Here is a 27,941-nt window from a genome sequence, read left to right on the forward strand (position 1 = left end):
CACATTGATATTTGACTTGATGATGGCACGGAAATCTAAGGGCATCATCAACGTTGTAATTAGTAAACTTTATGGAATTTCATGAAAAATATTTTGCTAATCAATACCTCATAGTTGATATATTTTTGACCAAACTATGAACCAGCAGATAGACTAACATTCGCAGAGCCCTGCCGATGACGTGGCTAAAGACAACATGAGTCCATGTGCTATTTTTTTATTTTTAAGAATGGTACATTATAAGGGTTCATTGCACCACCAACATTATGACATTGCAAGTGTTTGCTATATTGTCATGACTGAAAAGCAGAACCAACAGCTTGTAAATGCTCATGAGTGAGGTAGAAAGTGAATGAGTGTGTGAGGGAGCGAGGTGTATGCTGTAGGAGGCTCAGCAGGCGCTCAGCAGGCTTCCATCAACAGCTGCACCAATGGAGGCGAGAAGATCCACCCCGCTGTGTGAGTGAGCTGTGTGAGTGAGTGAGTGAGTGTGTGTGTGTGTGTGCACCCATATACCTGTAGTGCATTAGAGCTGTCCACACGTTTGTGAGTACATTACATTACATGTCACTTGTTAGACGCTTTTATCCAAAACAACTTACATACATTAAAAAACTGTGGGCAATCCCAACGAGAGCAATCTGAGGTGAAGTGTCTTCCCCAGGGACACAGCGGCATGCTGACTGCAGCAGGATTTGAACCAGTGTCCCCCTGATCCGAACTAATGCACTGAGTGACAGCTTCCCTTTATCTATACCTATGTTTGGCAAAATAAATAATGATAGTAATAGTACAATAATACAAATAACATTTCATTGTGTCTTACATTGACTGTTTATTGTAATATCTGAAACTGTATATGTATCGAAAAACCTTTCCAGAGTTTCCCATTTTCAAATTTAAACATGGGCAATTAGCTTTTAAACTCGGTGAGGTGGGAAATTGCTAACACGAGGGGGTGCCTTTGCAAAACAAACTGGTGTTTTTCTTATTAAATAAAAAAAATCGTTACAACAAAAATGCATAAATGCCTGTTAGAATAAATATAATTAATTCTACCCGATCCGAGTCCACCTGAAGCTGAACTGCCCATCCTCCGGAAATAAATACATGTTTTTTTCCCCCCTTTTACGTGATTAAACGGGTTAAAAGTCACAGTATTAAATGAAATGAACCGGGAGAAATGGGCATCCAGCATCGTTTTGCTAAATCATGTGCTAGTAATCCCATAATCAGTTCCATCGTGAGAGTGGACAAATGTCTACTTCGCCTGGGTTATAAAAGAAAAAACTGCGGAGCACCAAGCAAGCCAATTATCTGGCTTTCCATAGAGATGTGAGGATCCTGCCGTTTCCATCTTCAGTTCAAAATCGTTATATTCCAGACAGACATGGGAGATGCAGCCAGAAATGTAGTGTCCCCCCCTCCATGTAGTGATGCCAGCACCACAATGCTGATTCAAGATTAGAGAGGGACTTGCTGATGAATACCTGCTCAAACAGCGCTCGGAAGTGAACAAATCTGTACTTAGTAAATTAGATATTGACTCATATGTGACTTGTGTTTGGCCACTGCATGGTATTGGACACTCGTACTGCAGTCCATTTCCTTCCCATCGGCATTGGATGAGAGGTTGTTCATCACTTCGCGGCAGCAAACGGCTGCATTTCAGTTGCAATCAAAGAAATGCCAATCCTTGTAAACTGGACTGTAGTGCAGGGAAACACGTGGATTCACTTCATCCAGCTTGCAAATCCGAACATAAATCTAGATAACAGATATTATCAAAACCAGCATTTGTGACATTAAGTGTGGCCAATTCTGGACAAAAATTCCCATTTCCACACATGATTTAAAACAGTTTGTTGCATTGCATTTGTTCGATATAATGCATAGGAGCTACTCCGCAGCTGTAAATGAACACTCATTGCAATTTAATGGTGAAGCATCCATCCTGCTTACAGTGTTGACAATGCATTACATTGTTTTTTTCCGTCTGTCATTTGGGATAATTCCAGTTTATCAACAAGCAGCTGTAGAAGCTTTGTTTGAAATACATAGTGTTAGAAATGTAGTCACATGCCGTAAGCTTTAATATATACCCTGTCATCCCATCATCCCCTCTTGTGCTACTTGCATCTTTACACATTTTCATCCAGTTTGTTTAAAGGTCAATTAGTGCGATTGTGAGATATTAAAGATATATTGTTTGGCAAGAATGCATAGACAGTTTTGTGACTTGAAGTCGTTGTTTCAATCCCGGAAAAGGCCCCATATGTTACAGGACAGCTAGGCTTGCAAAAAATATGGGAGACCAGACAATGTAACAACAAACATTTATTAACAATATAACAAACTTAACAAACCCTAAAACAAACGTGAAAGTCAGTAACCAGTAATGTATGGGTGTGTGAAAGTGTGCATCAAATATAACAGAAGCTGTATGCAAAGGAAGAGTCTAAGACACTGTGGGATGGTGTTGGACTTTTTATCCAAGCCTCTCGTCTCATAGCCTCTGGTTTATCAAGCTGATGAAAATGTCACCTGAAACACAGATTGAAAGCCAGCAACTAGAGAACACACACAGTTAGTCATTTTCCACAACAGAAAATAATCTGTTTTGTTATTATACTGCACATAGGATGTTAAAACGTACAAACCAGGCCATTGATCCAAACAGATCCAAACGGACAGAAAGTAAACTAAAGTTGCAGTACTGATGAGTGATCCTTTTTCTGTTTCCTGTGCTGCTTCCGAGATGTACACAGGGAATTGTGTTGGTTATTATTATTTCTAGTCTTTTTTTGTGTTTAGTATGGCTAAATACCAGTGGTGAGCCGTCAGGGCCCTCTAGGCCCTCTCTGAGGGCCTAAGATATTCTACAAAATAATATTTAAAATCATTAAAAAATATATAATTTTTTTCCAATATTTGTTTAGTTATAGTTTGCATTAGTTTTACCAAAATAACTTGATTTAATTGTATTTAAAATAACATTTCCAAAGAAATAAATCCTTCGAATCTGCTTAATCAGTTTCTGTTGGAATGTGAAGGGTTAAATGAAAGAAGCTCGTCTATGCGAGTTACTGTGAAGACAGGAGCAGATTGGTGGTCCAGCTATGAATTCACAGAGGGCCCGCTATAGTAACTGAACGAGAGAGTAATGTCAACTGACAGTACAATTGACTAATCATATCTTCCCTCTAAGTGGGTGGGTATTATTATCGCGTACTTTACGAAAAGTTCTGCCTGCTGTGAAGCTTTTCTTGTTTCCATAGCAACAACAACTTCCTGTTAACAGCGTAAACTCGCCTTCAAAATAAAAGCATGCCAAATTACACTTAAGACATACAACTGCAACGAAAGTAACAAACACAAGTCAATATCCTTTTCAATTTCAAAGAACACAAATTGGGTTATTTACAGGAGTTGTTTTGAGTGGTAGAGGGTCGCTTTCATTGATGCGTTTTGCACCCCAGGCCGTTGTTTTGATATTCCGCTGAAGTATACGCTGTGATGTAATAACTATTTTTTTCTTTTTCTTTTTTCGGGGGAAGGGGTCCCTGAGGGCCTAGGTATAAAAGTCAGGCTCACCACTGCTAAATACAAAGTAACCAATCACAGTAAACATGAAGCCATTTCATCTTTACATCACATGTCATCTAGCTGAAGCTTTTATCCAAAGTCTCTTACAATAAGTGCAATAAACAACACACATACAAACTCAGAACTGCAAGAAAAATGCAGCCAAACCATTGTCAGTGCTGGTGCATTAGCTTGAAATTGGCTAAACCTTGTCCTACATCTTTTTCACGTCAGGTTTAATGACCAAGCCAAACAGCCAGGTTTTCGGTTTTCTATGGAATATATGTAGACCTTCTGCTGTCCTGATGGGGAGCTAATTCCACCAGTTTGGAGCCAGGATAGCAATCAGTTTTGTTTTGTTGAGGGGAACCATGGTCCAACTCCCAGTGTGGGAGAAGCGAGCCGATTAGCTGGGGAGGGGGTGGTGCTAGTGGATAATGGCCGGAGCTTTATTAGATTAACATTAACATGCTTATTGTAGTTGGACGTGCACTGTCTTGATGGAGCATATGTGTGGGCTGGAAAGGAGTGAGCAGAGGGTGGAGTTGTTGTCGATTCTTGTTCTGTTTTCTGTGACTATTTTTCTCACCCTCTCAGACTTTCAGTTGCGCGTGCTGCTAAAGAGACACGCTACCATGGAAACCAAACAATAGTGTAGCTGTATTCAAGTCTGAGTGGAAACAGTCCTGAGTAAATCTGATTTTGTCAGAAATCGGGAGAAATGCGGGACAAATATGACCCCGGGAGGAAACCGGGAGAGGGCAATGAAATCGGGAGTCTCCCGCGAAAATCGGGAGGGTTGGCAAGTATGGCTGGAGTGTTTGGTTTAAAGTGGATCATCCTATATTTGAAAAATATATTCTAGGGCCATACCTATATAAAACATGTCTGTGAAGTTTTTTTTCAAAATACCAAACAGATCATCCATTGTAGCCATGCCTCAAACTGCTCAAACCCCTCTTTTGCAGCCCTGTTAGAGAAACGCAGATGTTGGGTCCTTAGCTTGAAATAAATAAATAAGAGGTGACGGAGTTAATGCCTGATCAGAATTCGGTTGTGATAAAACGCCATCCTGTTTAAAGCACGTCAAGGATTATTTTTGAAATAGTATGGAGCTCAAATGCTTTTTCTCTTGCAGGTTTATCACAAGGTGAGTTCTTTTTTTATTTCCTGCTTTTTAAACACAGGTGATCTACAGTACAGGTTAGCTCTGAGTGTTAGCGAGGCTTGCTAATGTAAAAAAAGACGTCCAAAACACGTCAGGCATTGTTTCTGATAGCAACTTTCTGTGGGTCCGCCGACGTCACCACGGATGGACACGTCAGTTCGGATGGAAATCTGTATCCGCTCATTTACTGACGCTGCGTGAGTTCCCCGACGCACCAGGGACACATATGTACTGTACAGATGTAGCGCTTCGTTTCGGACGCCTACCCGTGCGGGTCCCTGACCTGCACGGGGGGGCCCCTGCTGAAAAGGAAAACCCCCCGCAGGACTTGATAGGCCCCCTTGATAAATACATTTAATTATAATGAAACCAGCTGCAATGGATCATGAATCCACCAGGGGGAGCTGGGATTGAAAGCTGCCACACTGGAACTCATGTGAAATAAACAGCTGATAGATCGCAGGTATCTGATATAGCGGATATTTGTTAAAATATGTCACGGATAGGATCATATTCTGTGCTAAATAAGAGACATGTAATAATTTACTAAACATCACCATGTTTTTATTTAACAAAATAATGTTGTTTAATTCACGTTGGCGTAAGTACAAAACCAATGAAATCTAATCTTGAGCAGGAACAAATGTATTTACATATCTAACATTAACGATTAAACATATTTGTGCATTCTTTAAACCGAGTCAAGCCGACTCCGGACTAGGTGGCGGCACATTAAGGCCCCGGCGCCACGAGGACGAAAACGGTCGTTTGCGTTACTGTTTAGTGTAATATAGACCGTTCTGCCACACTAGGACGACCGAATATGACAGTAAACAACTGCGGAAATGATAACGGGTCCCAAGGTGGATAGAACGGCATACGCAACGCTCTGGGGGGTCCAATGGCTCCGTGTGTAAGCCCTATACGATCATTTTCTGATAATGATGAGGCAATAGCCCCGCCTCTCCCCACCACTGCTGCTCACCCCCGCGTCAAAGTAAACTGCACACTGAATTCAGATTATTTATCTTTCTTTCGATATGGACATAAACGCGAGTGAAGTCTAATCTGACAGGACGGAGACATGCTGCTCTGCTCACCTGCAGCTCCTCCCGCTGTGATGCAGCGTTGAAAGGAGCAAAACACACACTTCAAGTCAGATCATCGCCCTTGGCTATTTTAATTACCTCTCAAACTACCTAAACTAGTTATAAATATCTTTATTTTTACTTTCGGCCGGGTCACTCATTACTGGATCAGCTGCTGCATGAGACAGACACTGACGCTGTCCGAAGAGAGGGAGGAAAAAGAGAGGCTCCGTCTGTTTTATTATATTATATAGATTCGTTATTCATTTGTGTTAAAGCTCAATAAATAACAAAAAAGACCTTTGACCGGCACTTTTATAATTTTGTCCGGAAGATTTAAACTTTAATACACGTTGACTAGCGAAATCTCTGCCCGGTTCCCTCTGCCCCCACCGCGGAGAATAAACAGAAGGGCAACCATGACAACCATGCTTCTTCGCTCCTTTAGTGGAGGAAGTTACAGCGCCACGTAAAGGCTCCTGCATTATGTACTGCAGCTTCTCCAGCGGTTGGAGCTAAACGGAGCTGTCTCGTGTGGACAGACACTAGGCTTGTTTGAGACGCGTTGCGGCTCGCCTCGAAAGTAGACGAGAATAGCCGATCGCAGCCGGGGGAGATCTCAAAAAGATCGCCCGAAGTCGGAGAGCTCCGAGTCGGCTTCTTCTTCTTCTTCTTCTTCTTCTTCTTCTTCTTCTTCTTCTTCTTCTTCTTCTTCTTCTCTCGGTTTTTTGGCGGATTGCAAACAATTTTAAGGTGCATGCCGCCACCTCCGGAGTCGGCTTGACTCGGTTTGCATAAATAGAATGCACACATGTGTTTAATCGTTAATGTCAGATATGTACTAAGTAAATACATTTGTTCCTGCTCAAGACTAGATTCAACTTTATTGTTATTGCACATATTACAGATACTGAGACAACGAAATGCAGTTTAAATTCTAACCAGGAGTGCAACAAGCAGTAAAGTGATAAGAATAAAAGATAGAATTAATTGAATGATGAAAAAACAGTGAGGGGTATGAATACACTAGATATACACAGCAGCCTGTGAGCAGTATGAACAATATGCTAAGATATATAAAGTATGAAAACGGGAAGCAGCGCAAGTATAGTATAAAATATATAGATATTAATTTCATGATGATAAACATTGTGGAACAAACAAATGACCAGACCCTTCACCAGCCCCCCAGCCCCCATGTTGATGTGCACTCTTTGTTTAAAACGAATCGGCCATTGGAATGTGTGGAGGAATTCCCCCAAGGGGGATGGTCGCATTCCACAGCCCAAGACCCACATTGAGTCCAGAAAATGAATGTTATTAAGAGCTGTAAATATAATAAGCCATTCCTCTCTTGCATACATATATTGTCTTCAGACATGCATATATTATGTTTAATATTAAATGTAAACATTGAATGAATCTGCATGAGAGCAAAATGTATAAATATGAGCATTAAAATATATGAATATGAGAACAAAATGCATGAATGTGTGAGTGACAATATATGAATGTGTGCTGTCCGATAGTCCACCATTTCCACCAGAAATATCAAACATTTAATAAAAGTGAAAAACAATGAACAAGACTTAACCTATTAATAATAATTTATTATATTTATTCCGTTTGGATGTAGGATTTTTGACTTTGTTTAGAGCAGTGATCTTCTCTGCAGCAGAGAGCTAAGCGCTGTCAGACTAGACCTAACCCTGAAAAGTATTATCATCTGAAATTAATCATTATGTTATTATATATATACACATTATGTACAATAATATGTATATCTTCGTCTCTCTCCATTTCCTGCCGTCTCTCTTCGGTTCCCGCCGTCCCTCTTCGTCTCTTTATGTCTCGCTTTGTATCACTCCATTTACCTGATTACCTCACCCCTTCCCTGGTAAATACATCCTGTTGAGCAGGATCTACAGTTTCCAGTATTTTCCGTTTCGTAAAATGATAACATAAGGCGAAGATATTAAAATATGTGCTTCCATTTCTCATACTTTTGAAATGTATTAACTTTATATCATCGTATCTCCGTGTTTACTGGGTCTTTTTGCATGAAACCAAGATTGGCATATTGTTTCAAACCAGTACTTTCGACAGAAACACACGGCAATGTTGTCCTGACTGTTGTTTTTATGCGGCACCGGCTTGAACAGGTCATGTGATCTGATCACGCCGGCGTGACGGTCGACTCCAAAGGGTTAATATTACATACATATAAGTATTGTTACAACTTGTATTTAGAAATACTCTGTTGTAATTATTGATGCATAAATGTGTTCATCCATTCAATGTGGCATCTGCTATAATGGGGTTAATGTATGATATTACTTAATAATACAATACATTAGAATATATGATATGATAATTACATTTGAGTTTTATTCATTTCTTATTTTATAGTTTCTCATTATTATTATTTTTATTTGTATCGCTCATCTTATTTTTGATTTTATTAATCTGTGCTATCCTGTTTTTCACTCTCACTACTGTGTAAAAACACCCCAACAATATTACAAAAAATATACTGCATAAAGCAAACTTTATACTTTATTTGATCTAAAATATTGATATTTTTTCATTATAGTAGCCTGTGAAAACCATAACAAATAAGTGATGAAATGCTACAGTATTCAGCAAACACAACTGCAGAGCTGCAAACATTGCAAACAGACTAAGTTCTACAATACCCAGTTGTCTTTGTGTATTTGTAAATGAAGCGCCATCTCATGGTTAAATCCTGTAATTGAACAAATGGAGAACTTTGGCAACGCCCTCTAGCAATTTGGCAACACCCCCAGCCACTGGCATCCGCTGGATTTTTGACTGGGACACACCCATGTGAGTCCTATCTGGAGTGCTACATCTGTATGTACAAAAGACATCAAAAAGTGCATTTTGCATGATAGGTCCCCTTTAAACATTTCCTGGATGTAGGAAGGACAAGATCCCTTAACAGCCATTACCAGTGTCTTGAAGCGGATTATTGCAGCCAGTGAAGGAAGCGGAGGAACAGTTGGAGAACTTAGGGAGGTTGTAGACCAGTCGGGCTGATGCATTCTGGGTAAGCTGCAGAGGTCAGCGGATCTGGTAGGCAGTCTAGCAAGGAGGGAGCGAACTTCTTCTTGGGACATTTTTGTTGACTGACGCTCTTGGAGAAATATACTTAAAAACTATTAATTTCAGTGAATGTTTTCAATTGGATAGAAGGAGTTTTTGTTTGATTAAAGCTTGGTCTAAGTGCTGGAATGGCATGGCTAGTTAAACAGAAGAAACTTGATTTTTCCAGTTCCACAACCAGGATACATGTTGCGTATGAAAGCATTCACGTTCTGACTCATCTGTTCTCCACCTGAATTTCATTTGTGTTCCAATTTGCTCTAACAGGAGGCTCTTCTTTGTTGCAATTCAAATGTGCAGTTTAAGTCGCTTTCATCTTGCAGCTCGTGGAGGAGGAACTTTTTTTTTGAACATGTAATTGATTTTGGTTTAATTTGATGGTTGTTCAGTATGATGAAAGACTGGAGGCCAGCGTCAACAAGCATTTTATTTAATACCACAACAATTCATAAAATCAATTAATCTTTTTTTACATTTCAAATAAAATTGGCCGCATACTGAAATAATGAAGGAAAACAAATTATGTGGATAGAAACAGAGTTGCACACGCTGTTTTAATAAGCTAATATCAATTTTTTTTGTAGAGATTATGTTAACATAATTAATTTGAAGTGAGTAAGTTCTACAAAGGCTGAAAAAGTTTATTAAATGGAGCAAGCAATGATATATGTGTGTGTTTGTGTGCCAAATGCAATGTAAGGTGAATTGAAGAATTGAGAGTTTAATGGCGAAATGGCTTGTTAGTGAAAAATATGCTTATTCATATCCCTTGTTGATCTTTTCAGTTTTAGCAAAGCAATCAATTTGCGGTCGAGCGGCTCCTGGCTCCATAGATTCCCGATGTGTAATGCGAAAACAGAAATGTTGCAGTATGACTTCTTTTTCATGCTGTTCAAATAACACTTACTCCTCTTGATATATGGAATCCGTGGTAGCATCACTTCCTCTACAATCTCACTCTCACACAGCATGAGAAGGAACAGATATGTTAGCACTGTGCTAATGTTGATGTCCTTTTCTCAAATACAAACAATCAAGTAAAACATTTTGCAGATTGTACTTCAGATTCTGGTTATGACTACTTTTCTTATATTAATTGCTTAAATCAATGTGCATAATTAGTGTGTTGGCTGCAAATTGCAGAGCTTCCGATACCACTTATAACCTTTCCAAAAGAGGGTGGCAGAGAAAATGTTTTAACACATTTTGATGAAGCATTGTGTTGATATCAGCCCTTGCCTTCATGTATTGTTCAAATAAATTAGACACATATAGGGAATTACTTGTCACGTGGTAACTATCGCTTGTGTATGATTGTATTGGATTGTATCTTTGAACTCTGTATCCTGTTCCTAAAATGAGAAATATGTCTAGAATATCAAGTACAATCTGGTTCATTTGGAAATAAAGTATTTAAAAGGTTGCTAAACATTAGCTAACATGTATTCATTTGAGAAACCTTTTCAGGCAAATTCAGCCCAGATTATAAAGTATCCCTTCTCTACTCTACAGAGTTATTTTTACTTGGATTATCTTCCTCAAAATTCTCAGGCTGTAAACATCAAACTTTTACAATTGTTCTGTTTTTCTGAAACTCAGAAATATCCTGATTGGAGAACTTTGTCTGACTCAAGACCTTTGATTGGATTGCCCATGTGTTGATCAGAAGGTATTAAAGTCTGAAAAGTGTGGCTGAATTAGTATTTCTGTGTTTTTGGTCTCCTTCATTTGTAGATTGAAAAAAAAGTGGTCAATTTCTCCCGGAGTCTATGTCCTAACCAATTCTAAGCTTTTTTAAACTGAATTCCAGCCATGCGCATTTAGATTACATTCATCAATTTACCGTGATTAAAAATAGCAACCTTGCTTTCATAGTTGTCATCACTGCGTTTAGTTTGATTATACCACCAGAGAAATGCATCACATAAATCCAGCTCTGTACTCCTTAGAGAATAGAAGGTCTCGATCTATGGTTCCTTGTTTTTATCTTTGTTTGGTCCATCCAATTTAAGTTTCTATTTTTCTATGTTTTCCTCTTTAGTGTCAGCCAGTGACTGTGACTCCGAGGAGAACGCAGAGTTGACCTACTACACCCTGAGTCCAGACTTCACCATCTCCCCCCATGGGACCATCTTCCCTGCGGGGCCTCTGGACTACGAGAGGCCCAACCACCTGTACGAGTTCGTAGTGATGGCGATCGACAAGGGGGAGGTTCCTCGCACCGGTACAACCACCGTACGGATTCGAATGGCAAACGTCAACGATGAGGCGCCTGAGTTCTCCCAACATATGTAAGTGAAAGCCGGGCTTCTACATTTCTGATTGTCATCTGATTACCATCATTCATTCTGAAAAGCAGTTTTGATGGAATGCAATGAAATTAAGGTTTATTTATAACCTCCCATTACTGTAAGAATCCTCTGTGTAGTGAGGGTGAGCAGGAGGGGCTGATACAAAGACAGCACCGTGTTCCTCAGAAGAACCTCACACCAATGCCCTGGATTCTCTGTTCTGGAAAGCATTTTTATAGGCAAATAATCTGGGTCAGCCTCTCGAAATAAAAATATTTTGGGTGCCAGGATGATTCATATATATTATCCTGCAAACATTTCCAGTGCATATGTGACCATATGTCAATCAGTCGGATTTCACAACGGCGCATTTTGAGGTAATGGTGGATTTATTTGAAAAACGTGTGTTTTGGTAATTTGAGGGTTTTGCTTTTCTAAATCAAGTCTTGGTTTCTCAGAATGTCGAAGTTTTATTGCCCTATTCAGACAATAAATATATTTTTAAAGACAGGTTGTTAACTTTAGCGATCATCGTCTTCTCTCAATCTGATCAGCACCGCTTCCCCATCCCTCCCTACACTTCATCTGACCTCAAATGGAAATAAAGTATGGGCTTTCAGAATATTACCATATTAATGCCAAATTTGGCGTTGAAGCTTGAAAAGTCACGTGCCGAGCTGCGGACGGCAGAGGCATTACAGCAAGATGTATGTATTTTGTTTGTTTCCTCGGAAACTACACACAATCAAACTAACTAACAGACTCACACACAAACGTACACTTACTAACTTTCTGCTGCACTTTCCCTCATCCGAGTAAAATAAACATCGACCTTCCTCAATGCTCAGGCTCAAAATTGGTACAATAGATGGATCTCCACAAACAATAAGCTGCTGACTGTTCCGGGTCGATGTGACTGATTTTGATAGACCAGGTCACATGTTTAACATAAAAGGCTCTCTAGTCTGAAGAGGAATCCACATTAGTTCAATTTCAGCCGTCAGCTGCCAAAAGTATTTTGTCAGGACCTTTAGTTATTTTAGATGTGTTCTTCTGGATATGTTCTTCTGTCCTGTTGATCAAATTGACGTGTTGCTCCATCTATTTAACTCTGCCTCCATCTTGACCCAACTTAGGAGGCCAATGCATGCAAGGTTTGAAGAGAAATAGGTTAAAGATAGTAAACTGAAGAATAGTAGAGAGAGACAGAGCTTTATCAGGTCAGCTCCTCACAGCTGCTTCCCGAACGCTACAGCTGCCGCTACCCACAATTCCAGTCACCCCCCCCCCCCCCCCCCTCCCCTCCCCCTCCCCCCTACAGTGCTGCTGTGGCGCCTGCATCTTTTAATTGGTTGATTTTCTGGCAGAGAGCTGGGCAGATTGGTAAGGCAGGGTCAATCAGCCGTTCCCACCAGCACCCTCAGGAGGCCCCTAGCCCACACTCTGCGTGTGTTCCTGAGTGTGTGATTGTGTGTGTGTGTGTGTGTGTGTGTGTGTGTGTGTGTGTGTGTGTCTGTGTCTGTGTGTGTGTGTGTGTGTGCGTGCGTGCATGCGTGCGTGCGTGTGTGTGTGTGTGTGAGAAGCACTTGAGTAGGTCCCAGCAAAGTGGGGTGTTGGTATGGACAGAGTGATGTAGTTATAAAGTGCATTCATGCATCTGATATGCATGTGTTTGTCGTTTGCAGTGGGACAGGATTTAGTGTCTGTGTGTGTGTGTGTGGGTGGGTGTGTGTGTGTTGGGTTGTATTGATTTAATGTCAGCGACAGCAAGATAATCAGTCAGTTTTTCTTCCGTAGCACTCAACACTCTACTGCGGCTCCCAAAAAAACAGTACTGGACAATGATGTGTCATTAGGACACACACACTGGAATGCTGCGACACACACATGCACACACACAGTAATCCATGCAGGCAAAGACTCATGAATGCATGCGCACATGCATTTAAATGCACACAGAAAAGGGCAGAAACCAATGCAGCACAGCTGTTTGTGTTGATGAATATTTCTTACTGTGCTGTGATAGCTGGAGTGTGTGTGGGAGGGACTGTGCACGTGTCTGTTGAGTCAATGCATGTGATGGACAGAGCGGAAAGGAGAGGTCATTAAATATATCATTATCGAGGCAGAAAATCTGGCCTATTTGTATCGATTTGTGGAGTAGGAATCATGCAGTAATGAGTATCCATGTGTGTGAATGTGCGTGCTCGCTATTTCAAACTGAATGGTGTTTTATTGAAGTATGTTGGGGTTTATTATTGGAAATCAGTGCAAGGAAGAAAATATGTGTATATTAGGGGTGTAACGGTTCACAGAAGTCACGGTTCGGTTCGTACCTCGGTTTGGGGGTCACGGTTCGGTACGGTTTCGGTACAACAAGGAAAAGCAAAAAAAAGTCCCAAATGCATAATTTTTTTTGCTGTTATTTATTTTTAATAGTAGTGGATGTTTTGGTATGAAAATAAGGAAAGTAACTGTAACATTTGGAATCATTAACTGCATTACAGTTAAAAACAAACCACACACACACACACACACACACACACACACACACACACACACACCCCCACACACACACACACACACACACACACACACACACACACACACACACACTCACACATACTAAGATGGCCATATTACAAACAACAAGGTTAAATAAAACTAAAAAGAATGTCTTGAAAATATTAAAATAAATAATAAGAAAGTGTTTCAATCACAATCAATAAAAGGCAATACAGAACTGTATAACATCTCCTGATGTCAAAATATAAAATAAATACAATGATAAATATAAAACAGGAGCAAAGTCTAACATGTGTATTCATTAACTTGTGAGTGTGTGTGAGGCCATTATGCCTAAATAAAAGGTACTCAAGCTTTACTCTATTTTTAAGTTTTTTTTCAAAAAGATGAGTTTGTCTACGTTGTCAGTAGTGAAGGCAGATCTGTTGGCGGTAACTATGTCACCTGCCGTCAAGAAAACCCTCTCGCTGGGAACTGAGGTGGCAGGTACAGCCAGGTAACAATGTGCCAACATGGCTACATTAGGATAAACAGACTCATTATCCTTCCACCAGGCAAGAGGGTTTGAATCGATTGAAATGCACTCCTTTGCCATGTACGCAGACACTTTGTCCTTCAACTGCTGCTTCAAATCAGGCTGGTTACTCTGGCCAGGTTGAAAGAGTGGGCTAAAAAGTTATTCCATGGCTGACCTCTTTGGAGGGGGGGTGCTGACTCTGCTGTCGCTGGTAATGAAGTGGCCTGTGATGTAGTCGCTGGACTGGCCTCTGTAGTCTCAACCTGCAGTAAAAAAATGACAAAAACAGGTAATAAGTGAGTTCAGTGACCATTTTTACAATAAAATGTTTAGTTAAGACATAAGATAAGAAATATCATCATAATACATACATTTTCTGCTCTGCTCACAACTTCAGGGATGATGAGATCTTCATAGATTCTCAGATGAGAGGCACGGTCCAAGTGAGGAAGTGTTTTGAACCTCGGATCCAGAGCTGTGCACTTGTGAAGGAAGTCCTGCAGCCCAGCGTCAGAGTATCTTTTTTGCAGATTTTCCCTGATGGCATGCTTGAGTTCCCTGAGATTGGGAGTGTCCTTATCGTTTTGTTCTATAGATTTCAAATTCATGGTTTTAAGTGGTAGGATCATAGAAACCGATGGTGCCGTTTCAGTGCTCAGTATTGTAGTGACTGTCTTCAGAGGTTTCATAATCTCAATCACATTCTCTGCGACTCTTACCTCCTGGTCAGTCAGATTGGCAATATCCTTGTTCTTCAGGGCACTTAGTGCCGAGTAAACAGCCGATTGCTGTTCAAGGTACCACTCAACTATTTCAAAGCTGGAGTTCCAGCATGTGGCCACATCGTTGATGAGTCGGTGTTTTGGCAAGTGAAGCATCTCCTGCTTTTGCGCCAAAACATGTGCAGCCGTTGTGCTGCGGTGGAAAAAAGAAACAGCTCTTCTGATTTTCCCCAGCAGTCGAGATACCTGGTTGACTGCCATCGCTTTCTGTGACGCTAGGTTTAATGTGTGGGCAAAGCATCCTATTTGTGGACCCAGTCCTGCTTCACTGACAGCTTTAACAATGTTTCTTGCATTGTCAGTGGTCACTGCGATAGTTTTGGACTTTTCAAGTTTATACTCTGCTACTGCCTCTTTTAGCTTCTCAGCTAGGTGGATGCTAGTGTGCTGTTCATACACAGGGCGTGTAAGTAGAACTGGATTTTACATTTCCCACTCTGAATTGATGAAGTGTGCGGTCACTGTGAGATAACTTTCAGTAGCATGGGAGGTCCATCCATCTGTTGTTAGTGCAACAGCGGATGCAGCGGACAACTCGTGCTCAACAACCGCTCGTGTGCGCCGGTAAATTGCAGGGACCACGGACTGGCTCATGTGCGCACGGGATGGGACACTATAGCGAGGCTCGAACACTTTCAATAAATATTTGAAGCCGGGTTCCTCTACTATTGCATAAGGTCGCATTGCCGTTGCAATATACATGCCAATTGCTTCGGTTATTTGTTTCGGTCTCTCGGCTGTCATTTCTATTGGCTTCTTAAAAACAGCGGGGATTAGCTGTTGAACAGTTGTCGTCTTTTGCCGGGCTCCGGTGATTGACAAATCTGGGTGATGCCTTCGGATGTGATTTAGTATGTTGGACTTGTTACCACTAGCATACCGCCCAACTGTGAAACAACGCCGACACACCGTCCTTGTCCGATCCACAACTCGCACCCCATCATTGTTATAGTCCACAGGGAACCCAAAATGTTCCCACACACCTGATTTAAAAGAAGCAGGTGGGTCTTCTAGCTCCTGTGTGTTGTGTGAACTGGCCATAGCTACTAACTTTCCTTCTTCATGTATTTTGTTTGTTTTGTAGTGTTTGTTGTTCTTGTTCTGCAATTGTTATTTACGGGCGGCTGGCTTTTAGGCGCAATACCGCCCCCTGGATTATATATAGTGTAATACTGCCCTGATTGACAGACTTTTTTCCCACTCGTAAAAAAAGGCATATTCGCCGTGTGACTGCATGTGACGTCCCAACCGTGACGGTACGGGACGAATACGGATACCGTTACACCCCTAGTATATATATATATTTTTTTTTTTTCAAGTAACCATGAGTTATACACTTAGATGTACCTCTTCACTGGTGAGTGACAGAAAAGCCATCTTTCATCTGTGTGCTGTCACTTTGCTATTATAACCTTTTACTCTACCTACTATCCCCTGCTTGTTGTCACAGAAACCGCCCTGGAAGCAGGGGGTCTTTCCATAGCAAAAAAAAGCGTGAGCCTATACTGTGCTCTGCCAGAGAAGAAAATATGGTGCAGTGCCTTGCTGGATGCACTTAAATGCAGAAATTATAACATGCTCTTTAGATAGTCACTTTACAACTTTAAATGCACCCTAAGTGGCTTTTAAAGAGCAACTTGCAGGTTAGAGCCCCTAGTGAATAAATGTGTAGGAAAATTATGTATACTCTAGATTTTCCCAAAAATATACATAAATATACAATACAGTGACATCTGGCGTCGTTTTTGTAAGACATTTTTACCTCCGCATAAAAAAAGATGTCACATGGGGGAATATTTGCCAACCTTGAGACCTCAGAAATCGGGAGCATTTCAAAATGGGGGGGGGGGGGGGGGGGGGGGCTAGTGGATCGCCGGAGCTGTTAGAACTACAATAAGCATGTTAATGTTAATCTAAGTGCAATGCCTTGCGGCCTGTAGCACCATCCTTGATGGAGCATATGTGTGGGCTGGACCTGTATTTTTCAGGAAAGCAAATTTTTCAGTTGCGCGCGCTACTAAAGAGACGTGTTACCATGGAAACCAAACAATGGTGTAGCTGTATTAAAGATGTATTCCTGAGTACATCTGATTTTGTCAGAAATCGGGAGAAATGCGGGAGAGGGCAATGAAATCGGGAGTCTCCCGCAAAAATCGGGAGGGTTGACAAATATGCATGGGGGAGAGCGGCCGGTCTATTGTATTAATAAACATGGATCACAATCTTTATATATACAGTCTATGATCACAATGCTAGTTTTGACACAGAAGACGTTGAAAATGTATATTCAAATGCATATGACGGATCACAACCTTATAATTATGAGCCTGCTAGGCGTCCAAGAGACCAGGAGCAGCCAAGGATTAGAAGAAATAACGGCCATCGGAGAGAAATGGAGCTGTGGTGTGAGGAGAATCAGTGGAGAACTGGGCAGCTGTCTTGTGAGTGACCGGCGTTAGCAACAATTAATGTTTGCTAACGTCGATCACATCACAATATTGTAGAGTTAGCTATCATATATCAGGCTAAACAGTAACTAAAGTAGTATTGATAATATAGTAACATTACTGGCAGGACTGTTGATACTGATCCATAACAGAAACTAATGCACAAGGAGCGAAGGGGGGGGGGGAGAGAGAGAGGAACGAATGGGGGAGAGAGAGAGAGAAGCGAAGGGGGGGGGGGGGGGAAGAGAGATGTAATATTATTTCCTGATAAACGTTTTATTTGATAGGCCTCAGCTGTGGAGAGTATGTGCTGCAGGGAGGTGGATGCACCTCGCACAACGCACCCAGGAACGAAAGCTGGCTCCGTTTAGGGAAACTGTGGACTCGATGTCCTGACAGGCTGGAGTTTGTGCAACCTGCACAACACAAGCTCACCATGATTAAAAATGTTGAAATGCAATGTAAAATTACCGAAAAAATACTAGCTCACTAAATCACAACCGCTCAAACCAACCTGATCTCACCAGAATGCGGGACTCCACCACGATTCCTCAAAGAGCAAATTGAAGTTTTTTTTTTTTTACTACATTTATGCTTAACCTTTGCCTGAAAATTACAATTAAAAATGTTAATGCAGGATTTGATATGTTTTACAAGACATAAGGGCAGGAATTCAGAGGAAAAGGAGCCTTTTTGAGCTCTGCTACTAAAAACTGCTTTTTTTTAACGTCATACGTCAAACGCGTCATATTACGTCACATGGGGGAGCAACTTTCTCGGACTCGTTCTCTGCCCAATCCGCGGTAGTAGTTTGTAGTTGGTTTGAGCGGTTGTGATTTAGTGAGCTGGTATTTTTTCGGTAATTTTACATTGCATTTCACCATTTGTAATCATGGTGAGCTTGAGTTTGTGCCTGTCAGGACATCGAGTCCACAGTTTCCCTCACGGGAAAAGGACCGGAGCTAGCTTTCGTTCCTGGGTGCGTTGTGCATCCACCTCCCTGCAGCACATACTCTCCACAGCTTTAGCAAGAAACCGTATTACATCTCTCTCCCCCCCTTCGCTGCTCTCTCTCTCTCTCCCCTCCGGTACACAGCACCGTTAGACGTAGTGTGGAGTTGCATTAGGTAAGGCTGTGGTGGCTGTACTGCTCCAGCCGTCTCCTTTGTGTTTGTTTCCCCCTGTTTGTGTGGGCGTGATGGCTGTCACTCCTGGCTCCCGCTGTCACTCCTGGCTCCCGCCTCAACCTCCACTCACCTGCTGCAATCAGCTGTGCACCCTCCCCGACTACACACCTGCTTTCCATCAAGACATTTACAACGGCATATCAACGGAGGCTCCACAAACTTTCCCCGCCAGATCGTCAAGTATCAGCCATATCTCGCGTCTCCCCTCCGGTACACAGCACCGTGAGACGTAGTGTGGAGTTGCATCAGGTAACGCGAGATACGGCTGATACTTGCGCATTAGTTTCTGTTTTGGATCAGTATCAACAGTCCTGCCAGTAACGTTTCTATATTATCCATTAGTGATGGCGAGATGAAGCCTTATGAAGCTTTGAAGCTTTCCAGCCAATTGGTTCGCAACAGGGTTCATCTCATGAGGCTTCATCATGGGCTTCATTTGAACACAAACCCCCCTGTTGGTCAAAGTGTGTAAAACAGGCAGATTGGACATCTGAACAGTGTCCTCTATCTCATACCGAGTTCCCAATGAGTAAAGCCTTAGAATAACTCTAAACAACAAACATAAAATCATATTTTCATGTTAACAATATTGTATTTATTCCAGTTTAATGATTGTGATTGAAAAGCCTAAGGAGGCTGCTAAACATTGCAAAGAGGGATTTGTATTCCTTAATAATATTCGTAAACTTAACCATGTTGTAGCCTGAGAAAGGCTAAACCATATCAAAGAATACATTTATTAACTACATTATCTCCTTTAGCTGTACTTTTTTAGACAAAAAAAAAGACGTATTGACCAGTCGTTGAACCAGGGACCCTGCGGTCGACAATCAACTGCTTTCCAGCTGAGCCACAGCACGTACACTAACCCCCAGTTTCCACCGGGTCCGTCTGCGCCGCGTTACGGCTGCGCCGCGGCGGTCGTAAGGATCGCGGCCACTCTAGTGCTATTCCACCACAGGCGCCGCGTTACGGCTCAGACGCGTCCCAGAAGCGGCTCGGCGCAGCGCTTCTCTAAAATTAGGATGAGTCCTATTTTTGCCGCGGCGCAGCCGTAACGTAAGGTCGGGCAGGCAGCCCCCCCTCGCAGGCAGTGGAAAGGTGAGCATCCGGGCCAGGCCCATCCCCCACATATACTAATTTAGCAGACCCCCCTCCTTCATCACAACACCTCCACTACGATACGCACAATGGGCGACGAGGTTTTCATCATGGAAGTGGAAAAACAGACTATTTTATATGATGTAACCAATGCTTACTACAAGGGCAACATCAGAAAGGACAAGGCCTGGTTTTTAGTCGCGGCAGTTTGTGGAGTGGAAGGTAACAACTACATATTAATGTTTTAAAGTTAATTAATACCCGAATCAATAACAAAACTGCGAGCCTGCACGCACGACGCTACGCTTCTGAAACGCTTCTGGGACGCGCCCGGTGGGTTATGGCGCTAGACCAAAACCGCGGCGCAGCGCGGCGCAGACGGACCCAGTGGAAACTGGGGGTAATACTTCCTGAAAACACTGCACTATATTTAGTCCTGTATTTATTCATTTATGTTTGTATTCCTACATCTATTTATGCTTTTACTTATTTATACGTATGACATGTTCCAACCTCTATATAAGTGAGGGTCTGAGCTCTCTTAATTCCATCGTGTCACCGGCCCGGTTACAGCAGGGGTAATATGAGCGTTGTGGTTCAACCGATCTAAAGCACTTTTTGCTTCCAGCAAATCGGTTCACTAAAAGGTTAATCTGATCTAATATGTGCAAGACCCCCTGTTGGTGAACAGGTGTAAAACAGACAAATATTATTTATAATCTTTGACATACTAAAAATACTGGAAATAATGATACAAAAGTGTAAAAGATGTCAAATGTATTTGTAATCCTGTATTAACAGAATTTTGCACCAGTAAGTGTTTTAAAAGGACTGTATATAATAATAAAAACAATGTATCAATACAGTATCTTGTTGTTATATCTAGACATAAATAAATGTAAATGTCTGCTGCCTTCTATAAAGACAAAAGAAGCAATATATGTTCGAAAACTGGAAAAGAAGAAGGGTTTGACTTGTCAGAGGGCAGTGAATATGCTTGTGTGACTTTGCAGAGGGCAGTGAAAATGCTTGTGTGACTTTGGAAAGGGCAGTGAAAATGCTTGTGATTCATGGAACAATTTTATTAGTCTTTGTTTAAAAACAATATTTTTTCCACAGTTTTCGGGCTTAGGCGATTTATTTTCTTTGACACAACTTCTCCTGCCTTTGAAAAGACCCTTTCACACGGGACTGAGGAAGCAGGTTTGCACAAAAAAGTGACTGCAAGTTTATACAGGTTTGGATAAACATGTTTTTGTGTCTGCCAGTAGTTCAGAGGGTCCTCCAAGCGTCCGATATTTGGTTCGGCCAGGTTCCGCTGGACTTCAACAGTTGCGTCAGCTGTGGCATTCTTGGTCTTCCTGGACATCTTCACAGTCTGATCCAATTTATGCCAGAATTTGTTTCCTGAAAAGTATACACAGAGAGTGTTAGTGGATGTAGTAATTACTTCAAATTGCTTTAAAATTAATAAAATTACCTGGGGTTTCTTGTTCAGGTTGAGATATGGATGAACTTTCTTGGGGCACGGCTTCAGGTGTTCGGATCAGGGCACCACATTCAGTCACAAGCCTTTTTGTGGCTTTTGTAGCTTTTAAAGGGCTACAAAATCTGATCAGTTTGAACCTACAGTAGGGTCCAGTAGCGTTGCCAATGACATGATTCTCATAGATTGGAGTGTGTTGAGCCTCTCTCTTAGCTGCCTTAAGAGGTGTTCTCCCATTTCTTTGGCCACTGCTACTGCATTTTTTGGCATCTCCTCATGAAGCATTTGCTCCAGCATTTTGAGGAGGGGCACAACCTTGGAACCAGATACATTTTTCTCCTCAGAAAGCTCAATGTTGGCATCATTGAATCCAGACAGCAGAGAGAGGCACCCACTTATGGTGGTGAACTCAGCAGAGGTCAGTGTGGTGATTTCTGTGTTCAAACTGGCTAATGCCGCACCAACTGGTTCTCTGAGGTCCACCAGACGTTGCAGCATGTGATATGTGCTGTTCAAGCGGGTCTCCACCTCTTGAAGGAGCTTCAGTGTGGGCCTTCCCAATTGCCTTTGCACCGATACAAGCTTCTCCTTTAACACAAAATTAAAGATGTATTTAATTGTCAAATTAGCAGTAACATAAACATAGCATTATTATTATTATTATTATTCATTATTAACCAATGTAAGAAAGGTCAAAGCACATACCTTAGCAAGGGTGCTGCTCCTGAAATATCCCACCAGTTTTCTTGCCTTGGCTTGAATATCACACAAGCTGTGTTAAGAATGAGTATCTTGTAACTTTCTTTTATTTGCATGATAAAGTGAAGTTAACATGGTTAAATTATAAAATATATTATTCCAAAATATTAAATGACAAACCTTGAGCAGGTCCACCTCCATGTCCCTCCTTGTTCTCATGTATGGCACGATAATGCCTTAGCATGGATGAAGTATTATTATTGTATCCCAGTTCCCTGGAGCAGAATAAACACTTCACCTTTGAATGAAATAGAAAAAGTAAAAAAATGAACCATACAAAATCTAACATAATACATCTGTTGTAATATACTATGTATGCAACCTACCTTATTGGGTGAAATCAGATCAAAGTGTTCCCACACAGGGGAAGTCCTTTTCTTCTTTGCTGGCTCCATTCTAACGAGTTGTAAAAATATCGTATAACCAAAACTGGCAAACGACAGTGTTCTCCTCTCACAAGGTTCCCACATCTTGATTAGAATTCCATGGGTTTTTATCTGTCAGAAGCACGCGCCAAGATCTGAAGCGCTTCCTGAAGCAGTCACGTGGTATCGACAGGCAGCGAGGCTTCGTTTGTCATCGATGAAGTCACTGGCCCAAAACGATACAAGCCTCGATACAGGCTTCACAAAAAGCTTCGGGGATTACTCGACACACGCTCCGAAGCCTCGGCGCAATACGTAACTAATTACTATTATCAATACTACTTTAGTTATAGCCTGATATATGATTGTTAACTTTACAATGTTGTGATGTGACTGACCTTAGCTAACATTAAATGTAGCTAACGCCGGTCACTCACCAAGACAGCTGCTCTGTTCTCCACTGGTTCTCCACACACCAAAGCTCCATTTCTCTCCGATGGCCGTTATTTGTTCTAACCCTTGGCTGCTCCTGGTCTCTTGGACGCATAGCAGGCTAATAATTATAATCATATGCATTCGAATATATATTTTCAACCTCTTCTGTGTCAAAACTAGCATTGTGATCCATGTTTATTCATACGTTAGACCGGCCGCTTTCCCCCATGTTAGGTTACACGCGGGAGGTCACAGGGTTTTTTATGCAGAAGTGAAAATGTCTTACTAAAATGACGCCAGATGTCACTGTAGTGTATATTTCTGTATATGTTTTTGAAAATCTAGTGTATTCATCATTTTCCTACACATTTATTCACTGGTGTCTCTAACCTGCAAGTTGCTCCGCATCACCGCATTGCTTGGAGGAGTCACGAACTTTGCTACATTTACGTGTCTGCACCACGCAAACAACGCCAATGTAAAGTGAATGAGGCTCCTTTGTCATGGTGCACACACGCATTTGTACAACGTCCAGCAGTGAGCTTTTATTCTATAAAACGTTTTTAAAATCTACTTTATAGCTTGTAGTAATTCACGGGAGGCGTCTTTTATTTTATTTGTATTCATAATAATTTGTATTTATCGTCAGAATGTATTATGGCAACCCTGTCCCCTAAAAATTACGTTCCCACAGAACTAAACTGCATTCTCAATTACGTTTAGCTAGAAACGTATTTTCTCCCACGTTACGTTCGTTATGAACGTATCTCAAATACGTTTATTTTTTACATATCTTCGAGAAACATATTTTCTCCCACGTTACATTTCTTATGAACGTATTTTAAAGACGTTTATTTTCTACATATCTTTGCCATTTATTGTCTTGCTTATAATAATGATAATAGTCATTTATAAATATCATTTTAGAGCACACATTTGAAATCAGTAGGCAAGGCTGTAATTTCACCAGCTGTTACTCTCATGAGCGAGCAGAAAATAATAGTTTTAACATGCCAAAAAGCTGCTGTTTCGTTTATTGCCCCTCAAACATTAAAACAAATCCAGAGTTAAATGTTTCTGTACTTCCTCTAAGAAGAAAGGACAGTAACAGAAGATCTATGTGACGCCAGATGTGGTGTTGTTAACACTAGGACCGCCAGAGGTCGCTGTATACCTAAAACCGCCAATGGGTAAAATGTACCCGCTATAGATTTTCAAGGTACAATGTTCTTTTATTTATCATACAGAACAGTGAGTTTTGATCGCACAGGGATGAAACTTATACCAATAGAATCTGTGGACTCTCAGCTTTTCATATGATATAGGTTGTGCAGATAGCATGAAGTTTAAAATATCGCTAAGAGTGCTGATTTAAACGCTTGGTGTTAGACTTGTGTTTTGTTTAGGTACAAATCTCTCTATCTCTCTTTATCGATATATCTGTAATGTTCTGTTCTATGAACATATAATTGTCTACATAAACAGACAACACAGACTACTTATTTGAATCCGAGTGTCCATCTTTATTCAACTGACACGTAACCTGCACACATGCATTACGTCCTCAACGTGAGCTCAGTCATCCAAGATCTTGTATTCTCCAATATGTTACACTATCTATAACTATCTATCTGTCTATCTCTCTCTCTATCCATCTATCAATATATCTATCTATCTATCTATCTCTCTCTCTCTCAATCTATCTCTCTATAAGGAACCGCAGTAGACAAAAGGCGTTGCTATAGCAACACGTCATGTTTACGCTGCATTTTCTATGAGGTAAATATTACTCGCTGGCGGATATAGGTATAAATGGCATTTTTTTTGGCGATTTTTTTCAATCTGACTTCAGATTTGCTCCAGTTTGTGACTTTTACAACCTCAGATCCAGTGCCTTGATACGGTTCCAGGTTCCTGCTGTGCGGACTGAGGCTGGAAAAAGGAGTCTCTTTTATTATGGTCCTTGGTCTTGGAATGACCTTCAATCACGCCTCAAACTGACGGCACTTGTTTCTATAGCCTGTTTTAAATTGAAGTTGTCAGAAGTCCTTACCACCAGCTGCTCTTGCAGTAATAAGTAGTGCCTTTCTTACTGTCCTAATGTGCACAATGTAGTAACTGCTTTTTTTCGTCTTTTGTTTTCTTAGTTATGTTCTCTGTATTTTATATGTTTGTGTTATGTGTTATGTGTAACGTTGCTGCCTTCTTGGCCAGGTCAGCATTGTAAATGAGATTTTATCTCAATGCTTTTTATCTGGTTAAATAAAGGTTAAATAAAAAATTAAATAAAAAATATTGACAATTGTTAACAACAGAGGGTGCTACATAACACACTTTCAGGAAAAGTCACGGACTGGGAGACTTTAATATGTTATTGAACAAAAGTTACATACAATCAAAAAACAGCTGCAGGTAAAATGTACCCATTGGCGGTTCTTGTGTTAATGCGATATGATATCAAAAAAAAATTCAGTTTAGGATGGCCGAAGACACTACACTACCCATAATCCCCAGCTATCGTTCGGGACTACAGTCCCATTGACAAACCCCGTGATTAATCTTCAAGCTCTGAGATTGGATGTTGGAGTGGCAGTGCGCCAAGGTTACGCCGAGCGTCAAGCTCTTTGAAATGGAAAGAAACCACGGCAGACTATTCAAAACTGGACTCGAAAGCCCCCCGAGAAATACAGATGCTGGCTATTGTGTTTCGCAACATGTTCTCTATGGCACGTCTCTACTGGGAATTGTAGTTTTAAAAGACGTTTTTGTTTTTCCCAAAATTAGAAGTTGACAGTATTAAACTGTGTACATCCCTGGAGGTTTAGGTTATAGGAAACACATTGGTGTGTATAAATGTAATACATGTAATTACTAAATGGGTGAAAATTGCTTGTATCCATAATGGGCAGCATTAATATATACCCACATGACAGCTCATTGTTACTTTGTAATTCTACTCCACTACAATTCAGAGGTTAACCTGGTATTTTTACTCCTCTACATTTATTTTAGTTACTTTGCAGATTCTGATTAATGATGTGAAATATAAACAACCCTTAAAGCTGACTTTAGTTACACCTGAGTAAAATTCAGGTAAGGTGATTGCCAAGTGCCAACAATCAGGAGAGATATTTGACAGTTGTTGCTTGAGAAGACTAAACATTTATCTGCAGATCTCTATAAAGTATATTCATTACTCGTTATTCTCTACTAATAGTTAATTAAAAACGGTATATAATTGCTATTTTGCACATCCCTTTCAAGATTTCCTAAGGTTTATTGACATATCATATACACAACTATAGTGTAGTTATGCAACAGTGCATTACAAGACATCTATCAATGTGTGTATACCTCCACCATTAAACTGTCAAATTCTGCACATTTCTTATACTATCTACTATCTACTATCTATAATATAATTAAAGTGTATAATATCGGTTAAAAAGTGCTTCAACATAGTTAACATTGCAGGAAAGCAATATATTAGACGTTAAGTACTTTGTCAGGCTTATTATATCTATCTGTAGATAGATACCCCCAAAGCTTTTTTCTTATTTGAAAGAAGACCTTAACCTAAAGTATTCTTTAATGTGTAAAAAAAGGTTAATTAGTTTGTCTGTTTTGCACATCCTCATATTAATATCTTTGTACATCCAGCACTAAACTGTATTATTGTAGAGATCAGTTTCAATATCTTCTTGATTTTTTATATTCTATATTTCTATCATTGACCTTCTACTTTCTCCCTATGAAAGTATGTACTCTTAATATTTTTTTCATCAAATAACATTATTCAACAAAAATAACATTATTCAACAAAGATAATTCAATAACGTGCTTTAACCACTAGGCGGTGCACACAAGGCAGAGTCCTGCACGGGTCGGATTTTCAAGACCCGCTCCCGCACCGCACCGCACCCGCAACGTGCAATACCGAACCCTCCCCACTACCCGCACATATTGCCAATTAGTTCCGCAACCCGACCCGACCCGTCGGCACAGGATCCGCAACCCGACCCGAACCCGCATATATATGAGCAGTGAAAACCTGCAATTATCAACACATGCAGTTTCATATTTGTCTCAAAAAGCGTGGGATGTTGGTTATTTTCTCCATCTAGGATGACACCAAAAGCCTCCCAGACGTTGGATTTCGCTCTTGAGGAAGTGTTATTGAAAATGCTGTATTCTCCGCTAGAGAGCTTCACCTCAGCCATTTCGAATGTGGGGCGCTCAGAAGCAGATTGATACGCTGCAGAGGTTATGATTATGCGTGGTTCCGCGGGGGAGAGGTCTGAGGATTTAAACATTAAACTAAATTATTATTTCAATATATTTATTATGCAACACTTGCGAACCGACCTGCATCATCTTAGTTTTACCCAGATCCGAACCCGGAAAAAAGCGTTTGAAAAAATACCACACGCGAATCACCTTTTTTGCGGGTCACCCGTCGGGTACCGATGCAGGACTCTGACACAAGGTACACACAGCATACTAATAATAACTTTGTATTATTAGTGTAGGACACTTATGTATGTATAACATCTGAAGATGTGTAGTTTACTAGTTTTATTCATGTTTTTACATAATTTTACAGGATATTGCTATACTATTTCTAATGTTTTACTTCTACACATTAATATCTTTGTAAAACATCACAGAAAGGTATATCCTTCATTTAATGGTAAGCTATTGAAATTGTGATTCCATAGATGTGTCTCCAATCACCCAAATCCCCTGACTATTCTCTCAACTCAGTATTTACATTCTTATATTCAAAGAAAATCAGTAATATCTTTAAAAACTACAAGTCCTTTTCTATCAGCTGTGCACCGTTATGCTGTAAATATAACCTATCTACCAATTGGATCAAATATAAAAGTCAGCCGAATTACTATTGATACTGCGAGGAGACGTATTTTGGGAAAAGCAATGCAAGATTTTGTTTAATTGTTGATATATTTATGATCCAAATCACATATTCAGTGTTGGCGGCAGTTCTCCTGTTTGTCCAGAAGTCTTCTACTTAGGGCTCTATAAATAAAGAACTACGGCAGATGTGTAATATGTAA

The 27,941-nt window shown here is 40.7% G+C and overlaps 1 protein-coding gene across 1 annotated transcript in view; it reads left to right on the forward strand.

The window, feature by feature from the left end:
• Positions 1-27,941, forward strand: part of LOC307030058 (neural-cadherin-like) — a 597,902-nt gene that overhangs the window by 227,941 nt on the left and 342,020 nt on the right. The window contains 1 exon segment of the mRNA XM_079666281.1: positions 11,009-11,258. Within this exon segment, the coding sequence (XP_079522407.1) occupies positions 11,009-11,258 (250 nt within the window).

This window comes from Notothenia rossii, assembly GCF_949606895.1.
Source record: "Notothenia rossii genome assembly, chromosome: 2".
Lineage (NCBI taxonomy): Eukaryota > Metazoa > Chordata > Actinopteri > Perciformes > Nototheniidae > Notothenia > Notothenia rossii.